The sequence below is a fragment of the Rhododendron vialii genome, chromosome 2a, assembly GCF_030253575.1.
Source record: "Rhododendron vialii isolate Sample 1 chromosome 2a, ASM3025357v1".
Lineage (NCBI taxonomy): Eukaryota > Viridiplantae > Streptophyta > Magnoliopsida > Ericales > Ericaceae > Rhododendron > Rhododendron vialii.
Genome location: NC_080558.1, coordinates 12,454,511 through 12,468,221, shown reverse-complemented (window position 1 = coordinate 12,468,221; position 13,711 = coordinate 12,454,511). Strand labels below are relative to the sequence as shown.

Here is a 13,711-nt window from a genome sequence, read left to right as displayed (position 1 = left end):
AAAACCCCTTCCGTCTGAATGACTAACGAATTTCGTTAAAGGCTCCATTAAATATCATCTCAATCAAGTTTTGATGGTTCAAGCCGCTAAATGTATTCAAAACGTGATTTTAAGGGTACCTACCAGAAATTAGCAAAAAAAAATGATCGAGAAGGGCTTCATTTGAACAGTTTTTTTTATTGAATGTTTAACAAAAAATTGTACAAATCAAGTCTTTTCCGGTCTTTTTTTTTGCTGATTTCTCGCAGGTACCTTTAAAATCACGTTTTAATCACATTAAGTGGCTCGGATCATCGAAATTCGATCAGAAAAGGGGAGTTGCAAACCGAAGCAAAATCCGAACGTGCGGACTTGAACAAAATCCGGATCGATCCGCACCTCTACTTTTCCAATCAAATTTCGATGATCCGAGCTGCTCAATATGATTAAAACATAATTTTAAGGGTACCCACGTGAAATCAGCAAAAAAAATATCGGCAAGGGCTTCATTTGAATAGTTTTTATTGATATTCAATAAAAACTATTCAAATGAAGCCCTTTCCGGTCATTTTTTTTGCTGACTTTTCAAAGTGTACTCTTAAAATCACGTTTTGAACACGTTAAACGGCTCGGATCATCAAAATTCGATCGGGATACTATTTAACGGAGCTCTTAACGAAATCCGTTAATCATTCGAACGAAAATAGGCGTTTTGATTAACGGAAGATAACATTGAGAGTAAAATTGAAGTTTTAAAAGTTTGGGAGTCTAATTGAATTTTGGTGTAAAAGTTTGGAGGTATTTTGAAAATTACCCAAAAAGGAATTTGTAATCTTTTAATTTCTAAAAACATGTAGACTTTTGTACTAAAATATCTAATATAAAAAAATATTTAGAATAGTGTGGAATGTAATAATGAAAAAAGATATTTGTAATTTAGGCACATGGGTTAAAACTAGAAAAGTCTAGAAGTTGTGAGAGTTTTGTGTAATTAGGCCATAATTTGTCCGATTTTTCTAATTGTGCCCCTCGATTGGGCAGCTGCCTGTTGTGTTGTTGAGGGTAATTTCGCCTTTCCTGTTCACAAGTTGCTGACGTCGTTCTTCTCTCTTCCTTTATAATCTCGGACGTATATTTCTAGACGGTGAGAGAGCGAGGAAGTTTCCAGACTAGTCAGGCGATCTTTCCTACGAGTAGATACTTCCAGACGATTTGAACAGATATTGGGGGTTTCTTGGCGCTTGATTTTTCGATCGGTTGTTGCACGTTGGCGTTCTCTTTTCCGACTTCGTCGACGGCTGTGACTCGTCCCGTGAGGTTAGATTTCTGTTTTTTTGATTTCTTCCTCGCCTGTTTTTGTTGTTGGTGTTTTCTGCGTGTTGTTTAGTGTGATGAATCTAAGCGCAGGGTGTTGTTGCTAAAAGTTTTTCGTAGTGGCGAGTTTGTATTTTTTGGCTCGTGTTCTCTTTTTCTGACCACGTCAGTAGTTATTTGGAGTGATGTGCTTATCTAATCTGGTTAGGGCTAACGTGTAAGTTCTCTCATCGCTTCAAATCTTAGCTGGGTTGAATTCGTTTGAGTTGTTCGATGAGTCTAGAATAATGTTTTGCATCAATGATTCCGGTTTGAGAAGATTGTTTGCAAATTTTTGGTGGGTCTGGTTTTTGTCGATTCAGCCGCTGAATTTGAGTTTTGCTGTAGTTTGCTCGGTTTGTGTCTGTAATAATGTTTTGCGTGAATGATTCCAGTTTGAGGATATTGTTTGGAAATTTGGGTGGGTTTGGTTTTTGGGTGTTTTTATTATTATATTATTTTTTTGAAAAGATCAATTTTATAAAGCACTAAGGACAATTTACATCAGATGTTTTTTGAGTGTCAGTTTTGTGGATTCAGCCCCTGAATTGAGGATTTACTGTTGTTTGCTTGGGTTGATTTTGTTTTCGGCTTGCGTGTAGAGGTTGTTAGCGTAAATGTGGTGTGGGTCTGTAGTTATGTAGATGAAATTTCTCTGCTGTGTTCTTCTATTTGATGGGTGTTTTTGTTTGTACTTGCGTAGTTATGGTTTTTTTTTTTTTTTTTCCTGGTGGAATAGATTGTTTGTGTGATTTTTTAGATTTTTGTATTGGATCTGTTTAACATAGAATCACGATTTTCTTTATTTCTTGATTTTAGCTCTTAGTTCTCTTATGTAGTGATGTTTTGATTGGACATTTATAGTGGGTTTGATTTCTTTGGAAAACGATAATAATTTACATGTTTGATGCTTTGTTACTTTTGGGTTTAGATAGATTTATATATAGGGTTTGCTGTTTCTTTTTCCCTTTTATAATCTTCAATTCTTATTCGCAGTTGAGCTAGGGTTTTCTGTTTCGTGTGGATTTGAGTGTGAACATGGCTTTAATGGTGCCTTTTGTGCGCCCTCGCTTTGAGCCGGATTTAAATGTCGTTTTTCTGCATGATTCACGCGCACGATTAGAAATTGTAGCCATAGTTAGGACATGAATGTAGATGGATACTTTTGGAAGTGCTAGACAAAGTTTCTCCCGAGTCGGTTAACTGGGAACAAGCAACAAAACCTCCTATTAAAATGCCGTTCAGAAAAATGGAGAACTGCAACCAAGTTATTAGGATAGGAAAGCAACTAAAATTGTCCCTAGTGAATGTTGCAGGAGACGATATTGTACAAGGGAATAAGATGCTCCTACTTGGTAATTCCTCCATCTTGAGCAATTACTACTTTCGGAATCAGGGAATCATATGCTGTTATAGATTTCTGCGTAGGCGCAACCTTTTATTCTGTTTGCCAGTTATTATTCTTGATGCGTGAAATTGAATGCGTCACTGTGCAATTTAAGGCAAATATTCTAGAGAGATTCCGCTCTCTTCAAATTACTCATATAATATGGGGCAAGTATGGAATTGAGATCTGATTTTGGTTTGATTAATATTAATGTGCTGCTTTTCAGTGCATGGCATGCCGGTTTTCTTTGTTCTGTTCTCATTTGCATGGGATATTAGATTTGCTTTTGGGAAAAGTGATTCTCTCATTGTTCTTTGCAGCAGAAATTTGTGCAAAATATCAGTTTTAGAAACTATAATTCTAGAATGTGTGTCACAAGGCAGATGCCTATTATTGGTATGCAAATGATTTTTTTTTGCTCATAACTATCTGTGGCTCTGTGAACAAGGTAATAGAGAGAATAGTTGTAAAAAAACTTAAGCCATAGTAATTAGATACATAATCATGGTTTGTGGGCACTGATCTAGCTTGTTTGTTTTCTTCCTGTAAAATAGGAGCTTCTTTCCTGACTGTCTGGCTTAGTGGGACATAAAAAGTCCCTAACATCATCCTTCTGGATTACTGGTAGTTAAATGCTTAGATACATAGATGGAAGGGTCAACAACATGATGATAGCTTAGATGCAGTTCGATGAGAATATTGGTTCTCAAATGTAATTTGTTGGTATTTTTGAATAATCTACTAGAGTTAACTCTTTTTTGTTTTTGAGACCTATCCCTATCCTCACTTGATCAGGATAGGCAACAATGGTGCTCGGCTGCAATTGCTATTAGAGTTGCTCTATGTTACCCCTTATTCGTTCGGTTCCTAATTTAAGTTGTATGCTACAGCACTATGGTGATTCAGTCTCCGTTTATTCGCTGGACTTTAGAAAGGCATCCAACTGCTACAGATGATATTCATGCCTTTTATTTTGTTCTTACTGATCAAGCTCAAAAAGTAATAGTTGCATCATCATACCCGGGAGAAAATGGTAGCATCGTTTTCAAAGCATGCCGCAGATTCATGCGCCACTATACTAATCAACTAGAATTGGGGTTTATTTTTGGCAGTGGACTCCAGAGATCTCTTTGGTTGTTGGCCAAATGTTGTTCCTTGCTTTAGTTCCAATATAACTGTTATCTTTTAGTGATGGAAACTATTTTCTTCCCTGGTGTTCAGTATGGGAGCTTTCATTCTTAGCGCTGGCACCAAAGGTGTGCATGTCTTCGATTTCAATGATTTTTATAAGGGAGACTTAAATATTCATATCCTCAAACTCTATCCGACTTAAGTTTTCATCCCAGTCATTTTAAACAGTTATGATTTCATCCTCACTATTTTTTAATCCCATTAATGCCCTTATATATAATACATGGATCACTATGAGACTTTCAGTCCCAACGAAATTCTCGTGGATCAATCCCCTAAATTTCGCCACCCAATCCCAAATATCTCGGCAATAAATTTGATCAAAATTAATCCACCCCAACACAGTAACCCCATTTGGTTTCCATTTCCAAAACTAATCAAAATCCCTAAAACTTCCATTTTCGAAACTGTTCAAAATCCCGTTCTGGTTTCCAACACGTTCTAGCGAGAGGTGGTGGCGAGCGGCGGAGAGAACCATAATGAAATTTCGAGAGGGTTAGGCGGCTGGGTAAGGTGTTTGAAGGGGTGTCGGGAGTCGAAACAGTCACTAGGTACCGGATGTAGTGAAATCGACATGGTAACTTAACCATGAAACGCTGATCATGATAATACCTATTTTGATGGTAATTTAACCATGTTTCATGGAATAAAATCATTGAAAATTTTGACCTTATTGGATAATACGTGAGCAATTTAGCATGATCAATACATGTAAAAATATGGTCAACTTATCATGTTATATTCACCAATGACTATTTTGATGCAAAATAATCCATGTTGCATGAAATAAGTTTGCGAACCATTTATTGTCAAGTGATGCAAATTGATGGTCAATTGATAATTTTATATTGGCCAAGACCGGCCAATTTATTTGAAAATTGGCCAATATTTAATGGGAAATATTTTATAAAATATGATCACTTTATCATGTTTGGTTGACTAACTTGATCAATTATTGCAAAATATTTGTCAACTGATCATGAAAAATTGGGCAATACCAGTTTTGATGCAAAATAATTCATGTTGCATGAAATAAGTTTGGCCAATACCAATTTTGATGATAAATTATCCATTTTTCATAAATTATCAACAAGCAATCATGAATCATCAAACGGAACGCATCAAATTTATGTTTGCATGAATCGATCAAGCAAAGAACAAAGCCAAACTAGATCAGAAATAGCAAACGAAATTGGAAAGCAAAATACGATCTCGAGCCATTTAATAATCATCTTCCTCTCCACCATTTTCTGTTTGCACCGTCTTCTTCTCCATGTCAGATTCACCGGCCTCTCCTCTTTCTTCACTGGTTGATGTAGACCCACAATTGCCAATGTGATGGACGACAGGATGAAGAGCAGAGGTTGCCAAGGGGATGGTTCTGGTTCTTGCCGTCGCTCGTCGCCGCTAACTCTTCTCTCTCCAAAAGCTGCATAATGGGTATTGGGTTGGGGGGGGGGGGGGGGGGGGGGGGGGGTGTGTGGGCGGGGGCGAGGTGTTTGTTGTTTAATTTCTCCAAAAGCTGCAATGGGGGGGGGGGGGGGGGTTGGGTGAGGAATTGGTTGTCGAAATTGTAGGAATTGGTTGCCAAAATTATAGGAATCTTCAATCAGGGGTTTAAAATGTTACCAAAATCCTAGGGATTTGACTAGGTGATCATATCCTAAAATTAGGCTAGAGGATCTTCAAAATTATTTTTTAGTCCCAAAAATCTTTGCCTCTATACATACATACATACATTTATATACATACATACATTTATATATATATATATATATATATATATATATATATATATATAAAATAGAATAAAGGGTAATAATGGTTATTTACATAATGCAAGGATGAAAACATAAGCATGAAAAAATGAGAGGATGAATTCTTACATAATATGGATAAAGAGGATGGATATTTAAATATTCCTTTTTATAACCATTGTGCAGTTTTATTTTCTGGATTTGCTGACATGTTTCTTTTTGTCACTGGAAACCGAAGGAAAAAGGTTTACCCTACCAATGTCGAGGATAATGATCCATCAGCCTATGGGTGGACTTGAAGGTGGTGATATAAAGATATGGAGATCCAGGTATCTGTCCCGTTTCTTGATGTTTTTCCTTTCTTCTCTGTTCATTACACTTTGGCTTTTGCGTAATTGCATTTCTGGTCATTGCTCAGACGGGTGAGTCTGTATACTTATGCGTGTGGAGGGGATTGAGTGTTTTTTTAATAATTGCATTGCTATGACCACATATATTTGGATGCAGATTAAAAAAAGTATTTGGAATTGTTAGACTCGCTTGAGCATTTGCATAAGATATGTGAACTTCACACACAACAAACACATCGAAAAGTTGTGTACATGTATGTGTCCGGCCATGTTCACATAAAGTATTTCTATCCCCAAATTCTGTCTAATATATCTTCCAGTTTGCAATTCTTTCTGCTGTAAAATGTGGTAAATTAAGTAAAATGGAACATTGGCAAAAGCTAAAATTCAGTTGTGTAAATTTTAGACATGAAATAGACACAACTAAAAGTTACTCCAACACGTAAAGAAACAAGAGGTTGAATTTGATGAGTTTGCCTTACTTTTATGCATCAGGAACTATGTGCTGCAGAGAATTCCACCTTAGTTAATGCGTTCATTTGCTCAATCCAATATTATAGCCGCAGAATCAGAGCGATGAGATCATAGGTGTGATACATAACTATTCATGGCTTTGAAATACTTTGGTTGGACTTTGACTAAAGGTGCGAAAAGGAATTAGAATTTTTTGAAGCGTAAATCTAAATTTGAGTCAAGATTTATGCAAGGAGAAGCAGTAGTTTTTTTTGAACGGCGAAAAAGAGATTTTATTAACCTTTAAAATTGTTACAAAGATTGATAGGACAAGGAGAAAAGAATAGTCCAATCTGAGACCCATGTTCTTGATCCGCAAGATGCCAACCAAGACAACACCCAATGAGAAGCAGTAGTTAATTCCAAATTACATGAATGAAATCGACTTGAAATGTGAGGTGGTGAAATTTACTAATTCGATTGTGATCCTTGTTAGATTTATAAACTCAAGTGTGTTTTTTCCACTTGGGTTCTTTTCATACATATCGTCATAATGGAATATGGAGGCTCAAACTATCCCAAGGATTGTGAAAATTGAAAAGACTCTCAAATTTAATTGGGATGCTTCCTATTCTTTGATTTTGATAGTTTAAGACTCAACTGCAATTCGTCTAAATTTGATTTGAATGTGGACAAGTGAAATTGTTCTTAGTTCTCAAAAATTGTTCTTGGTAGTCCACCATTTGGAATTGTAACAACTCCGATTTTTCATTCAATAAAAATCTCGTTGTTATTCGAAATTTCTTAATTTCTCTTGATTGCTTGATGGTTTTCTTATTAATTTCTAGTTGTTTATCTTCAAGCAATTGAGCGCCTTATCACCTTATTCCTCGACTAGAAACCCTAATTGCCATGTCTAGTCAATTTTTCAACCAACTAGTTGGTATAACCAAACTAGTTAACCATTTAGTTACCTTTCAACCATTAACTATTGGACAATAATTGTTAGGGTAATCTTTACCCATTGGACAATAGCTTTTTCCATTATTATATCTTGATAAGTACATGTATATATGCATATGTGTATTTGCCACATGCAAAAGGACATGTAGTCTTTTTATAAGGCTTAATTTATTATTTAAAATACTCGTCATTTATTACCCATTGGTTATTAACCATTAGGGGATTTATTACCCATTGGTCAATAGGTTAGTCTTGCCAACTAAATACTAGGCCTATTAAACAAATCTTTTATTAAGATTCCCGAAAGTACGAAGTACACTATTATATTAATTAAGTACTAGTACATTTTGTATTAGTATTGTAGGGAGGTATTCCCGAACAGGTGCAAAATGAGCCCGAGCACGGACAACAAAGGGTCAACGCACTGTGGACCACTGATATGAGAAGTCAATGGTCCAGAGAGGTTGTACGATTCTCGGTACAATAACATGAGACGTTATTGGACTAGATACAAGGAAAGTGACATGTGATGCCACTGTTCAGATACATTGTTCGGCAAGAGAAAAGCCAAACAGAAGGAGAGCTCCTTAGAAAGGATATGGTCCAAATTGTTTCCTTAGGACCAGTTACATGTGAAGTAACTGGTCCACACCATTTGTTCGGCTATGAGACGGCCGAACAAGGAAAGAGGTCCTGTCAGATGATGAAATAGAGGGAACATTCCGGAAGAGTCCAGAAACAGTGGTATTCCGTTAAGGAATAAGATCCCGAGAATATAGGGTCTGAGAAAGATACCCAACGAGTATGGGATGTTCGGCTCTTAAAGGAAAAGAATCCTAAAAGGACTCTTTTCCATAAATTGATAAAGGAAACGAGAATCCTTGATATCCTGGGTTTCTATACGAGTTGGGAATCCTATGGCAATAGGGATGCTTGGGCACCAAGCATCCGAATGTCTATATAAACAGAGCAAGCCTAGAGGTAAAAGGTACGCAATACGTTGCATTATTATTGCTTTCCTACCGATAATTAGGATTGAGTTTTCTAGTACGTGATACTAACAAAGGCATCGGAGGGCCTTTGCCACGAGAGGCAAAGGTGCGCTCACTCCTTGTCTGTTTTGCAGGATAAGGGTTTCTCTGACGAATTAGGGTTACGTTCAAGAGGCACGCGGAGCCGCTGCATTCCAGTGCTATTCAAAGCACTACTTGAATTTATTCACCTACAAGTATAATGGGTGAATCTTGACTTTCCAACCCTAGAATCTTGTACTTATGTACTTACTTATATATTATTAGTCTTTCTTAGCACATATATATATATATATAGGAATTTTCAAGTGAGGGATCCCTCATTTTGTTTAAATGAGGGACTTTCATTTCCCGATCAAATTTTGAAAATCCGAACCGTTCAATGTGTACAGAACGTAATTTTAAGGGTCCCCGTGAGAAATCAGCAAAAAAAATGACCGGGAAGGGCATCATCCAAGCAGTTTTTTTTGAACCGTTCAATGAAAACTGCTCGGATGAAGCCCTTCCCGGTCATTTTTTTTGCTGATTTCTCACGGGGACCCTTAAAATCACGTTCTGATCACTTTGAGCGGCTCGGATCATCGAAATTCAATCGGAAAGGGAAGTCCCGCATTTTAATTAAATGAGGGATCCCTCACCGGAACCTAACTCTATATATGTATATACATATATATATATATACACAAATTATCAAGTGAGGGATCCCTCATTTTAAAAAAATGAGGGACTTTCATTTCCCGATCAAATTTTGAAAATCCGAACCGTTCAATGTGTGCAGAACGTGATTTTAAGGGTCACCATGAGAAATCAGCAAAAAAAATGACCGGGAAGGACTTCATCCGAGCAGTTTTTTTTGAACCGTTTAATGAAAACTGCTCGGATGAAGCCCTTCCCGGTCATTTTTTTTGCTGATTTCTCACTTGGACCCTTAAAATCACGTTCTGATCACTTTGAGCGGCTCGGATCATCGAAATTCAATCGGGAAGGGGAGTCCCGCATTTTAAAAAAATGCGGGATCCCTTACCGGAACCCGACTCTATATATATATGTATATATATATACATATATATATGTGGGTGAGAGAGAGAAGGAGAGAGGCCGAGAGAGAGAGGGAGGAAGAGGGAGAGAGAGAGAGGGAAGGAGGAAGGAAGAAGGAGGATGGGACTTGTACCTTGTTAGTCTTTCATCCTTTCAACTTTTGGGTTGAATATCTTCCAAATCCATCACCTTTTGTCCTTGAATTGTTCTTTAAACACCAAATTTTGTACAACTTTACCTCCATATCTTCCATAGTCCCATCCAAAGTACTAAAACTAGCCATGCAAGCCTAAAACTAGGTGGTTAGTGTGCAAGCAAGCCTTAACTTCACCCATCAACCTATCAATCCACCATGACAAGTGAAAGAAAAGTGAGAGAGAGAGAGAGAATCGGCTAGAGAGAGAGAGAGATGGGAGTTTTGGCCTATAAATAGAAGCCATTCCAAGCTTCAAACTCACACCTTCAAGCTTTGCTCTTCCTTCTCTCTAGAAATTCCAAGTGTTTTTAGTTCTAAAGTTTTTGTTTTCTTGTGTTTCTTGAGAGTTCTTGAGAGAAACTACCAAACCACTTCCAAAACCACCTCTAGATCTCTAAAGTAGTCCACACTAGTTAGTAAAGTTGTTTCTAGGAAAAGAAAGTACATCTCTTTTCCTTTCGAAGCAATCCGAAGCCGTTACGCCACCGTGAGAAAAATCGACGACCAAAACGTACCTAATCTACCGCCAAGAAGTAAGGTAGGATTTCTCGACCCTTAATCCGATATACTTACATATCCTACCTTTTGTTTAAAAGCCTATACTTACTAGTTTATAGGATAATGCTTTAAAGATGAGTTTACTTCTCGTTAATGAGTTTGGATCGCAAGATAAGTTTGAATTTTGACAACATGAGTTTTATGCATGAAGTGTTTGCACTACTTGTTTTTAGTAACATGAGCATGTTAGATGATATAGAATTGGATGATCTTGCTTGTTAGTTTCAAGATTTCGTTAAATGATTTATGTTTACGTATAACCGCGGAGACTATGCATGAGAACGAGACACAAGAACCGAGAAAGTAGAAACATGACACCTAGGGTGTGGTTAATAAAAGGGAATGTATTCCGAGGATGAAAATATTTTGAAACTACATAATGACCGGTTTTGGGTGACATTATGTGAGTTGCGTGTGTGTATGCCAATGGGAACCCGGCGCGGCGGAACCATTGTGAGGATACTCGGGAGACCGGCGCGGCGGAACCGAGGTTGGGTGTGTGGCTTGGTTATCCGCGGTACGGAGCCAATGCAATTGTGTGCCAATGGGAACTCGGTGCGGCGGAACCATTGTGAGGATACTCGGGAACCCGGAACGACGGAACCGAGGTTGGGTGAGTTAAACAAATGATTTTTGAAATGTTGATTAAAGTGAGAAATGATGACACAGTCTACGATGAATCGTGTAGGAGAAACTTTGAAATATTGGACACAACGATAATAAAGGAAGTTATTGTTCTTCTAATTGTTAAGTTTAAAGGGTTAGTGGGATGAGATGTTCTATTGAGCTTTGTGGCTTACGGTGTTGCCTTTTTGGTGACCTTGACATATTATATCGGTGGCAACGCTGGTATAATATGTCAGATTTCATAGACGAGCATGGTGAGCTTTACACCTTGGAGGCCTTCGGAGTCGAGGAGCTAGTTGTGATGGAAGAACAAGCGGAGCAGTAGTTAGGAACCTTAGTTCCCTTCCGTTTGTAATAAAAGTACTTCTTTTAAGCTTTGTTGTAATAAAGAGCCCGACTCAGTTTATTTTTTAATAAAATTTCTTATTTAACGTACCCAAAATTCGGGGCGTTACAGGAATGCTTGATGATTTGTTAAACCAAATGGCATGAAGTGCTTTCATTGTATGCAGTTTCTAAAAGTAGAAAATGAGCCTCATCTCTTGATATTTATGAACTCTGATATGTTTGATGCTGTAGCTGTGTTTTGGTTACTCATCAAGTTTTCTGGGATGGAGTATCCGACTCGAGCTCCTATTTTGTTTCGCTTCGGAAGGAACTAATTTCCGCTCCTATTTTGGGCAGAACACCAACAATAATGGTTAGAGTCTTTTAAAGTCCATATTATATTTTCATGTCCTTTTTGTGCAATCAGAACCAATAGTGAACTTATGCATTTTAAAACATCATTCAATTCCTTTTATGCAATCACAAGAAGATGAATTTTTTAACGTTTGCAGATTGGTTAGATTGATTACCCATTTTCATGCTTATTTTTGGAAAAGCATAAAAAACCTAAGAAGGTTGGGGCTTGAACAGAAAAGCTTGTGTAAGTCTCTTATTTTCGCTATCAAATGAATTTTCATTGTACACCTAAATTTGGTTACTAATCCTTGAAGTCGTTGAATATTATCAACTTGGTTTTATCTCTGTAACATGTTGATAACACAATCTAATGCCAACTCGCGCTAAACTAAGAACGATCACAGTGAGATCATACCCATCTCTGGCATGTGTGAGTATTAGTGTACCTATGCATGCATTTGTGGCTTAGTTTGCTGTCTCTGAAGCTTTATTAGACAAATTAGGCATCTGCATTTATGGTTTCTTTTTTAGATTTTAGAGATTCATATACTATTAGTTTGAAGCTTGTTCTTTACAAACGGTTGGTATGTGCTGTATTTTTCCTGCAGTGCACTCACCATTAAGCAATAAGATAGACTTTTTGTTGGATCTCAGGTTGTGCCCATGTTTAGAAGAGTTATAATAACTTGAGCTTGGTAATGATGGAGTTAAGAGAGGACAGAATTGGTAACTTCGAGAACACTTAAAGGGCGAATTGTTTTGAACACAATTGCTGATTTGGTTGTGTTCGCTGGATACATGTGTAGATCAGAAATCTTTAATGACAAGGTCTGAGCTAATAGAATTTGTTAATGTGTTTTGTTGCTTGAATACTGGACACTCATAAATTAGTTACATATTTTGTTCCTTAGTTACTAATTTAAGCTAATGCAGGAATTTGTTCAAAAACTATCTCTGCTTCATAATAATTTAAACTTGGATGAGATTTCACTCAGAATGGGCAACCGAACGTGGACCATTCCTTATAATAATGTCTCTCAACTATCCTATCTTTCTTAAGTTTATTGAAGCCTTACGGCTCGAATGGACAGATTATCTTTGTTGCAATGCTGAGAAACCATGAAGGTAGGGTTGTGGTGTTTGATGCGATAAAAGATAGTGAAAGAATGTTTGAATGCTTATGAATCTTTGGAAATGCTGTTTTGGGCGATTTTAATGAAATTTCAGTCAATATGTATAAAGTGATGGTCTTGGTCTTCAGAAACTTGTATCACAATGTGTAAATTATGGTATTGCGTACTTGTAGTAGAAAGTTACAAACATTGCTTCTAACTTAGCTATGACTTGTAAGTACATGTAAATATATGCAGACTACCTCCAGACCACATTCTACTATAAACAACTTAAATTTAGAAAGTCAGGCATGAAACTCCTCATGTTGAAGACAAATGATGCAGCCATATCTATTATTCTTGCTGTAACCCTTTTCTATAACTGAAGACAAATCTTTTGGTTCATGATATTTGGCATAAAGCTGTATCAAACTCCCTTTTATGTAATTAGGTTAGCTATGACTTCAAAGTATTGTGAATATATAAAGACTGCTTCCAAAACAAATTATGCTATCACAGCACCAATACTTTTAACGCTCATGGATACCTCCTACCAATAACAGGCATGTGACACCTCGTGCTAGCATGAGCCGGGCGCCTGGTATAAAATAAATGACATCTGAGGGAACGATAAAGTTACATTTTGTTATAAAAAATAAATGACATCTATTGAACAGTTTATTTGACATATAGAAAATGTTCACATGCAATTAGATATCATATACTGCTGACCAAATGAGAAATTGTTTTTGAAAGGACTAAAATTAAAGTAGAATTTGTCTATGAAAGGACTAAAGTAGACTTGGCTGTTGACTTCTCACAAAAAGAAAGGGAAAATTTCACTGACCTCCTTGAGGTTTCTGAAATATCATTGACATCCCTTACTTTACCTGTCAATATACATATTTCCCCTTCCCGTCGTGTTGGCGGTTAAAAACTTAACAGCATGAGCTAAAGTTAAAAGAGTTGGTGGTACTGAAATCTCGAAGTTACCCCCGCACCCGGCAGGACTCAGATCCTCTCCAAACATAC

At 37.1% G+C, this 13,711-nt stretch overlaps 1 protein-coding gene across 4 annotated transcripts; it reads left to right on the top strand.

The window, feature by feature from the left end:
* Nucleotides 1-1,110: 1,110 nt before the first annotated feature.
* On the top strand, nt 1,111-12,561 carry LOC131316221 (ATP-dependent Clp protease proteolytic subunit 5, chloroplastic-like). Of its 4 annotated transcripts, XM_058345530.1 has the most exons (5): nt 1,174-1,296; nt 3,832-3,975; nt 5,906-5,996; nt 11,463-11,583; nt 11,723-12,561. In XM_058345530.1, the coding sequence occupies exons 2-5, from the start codon at nt 3,942-3,944 to the stop codon at nt 11,729-11,731; spliced, it is 255 nt and encodes an 84-aa protein (XP_058201513.1). In that variant the 5' UTR covers nt 1,174-1,296; nt 3,832-3,941; the 3' UTR covers nt 11,732-12,561. The 4 variants fall into 4 exon arrangements, 1 of the variants encoding a protein (XP_058201513.1); XR_009197043.1 differs by lacking the exons at nt 11,463-11,583; nt 11,723-12,561 and adding an exon at nt 11,120-11,433 and having other exon boundaries at nt 1,111-1,296; nt 3,941-3,975; XR_009197044.1 differs by lacking the exons at nt 3,832-3,975; nt 11,463-11,583; nt 11,723-12,561 and adding an exon at nt 11,120-11,433 and having other exon boundaries at nt 1,123-1,296.
* The last annotated feature ends 1,150 nt before the right edge of the window (nt 12,562-13,711 follow it).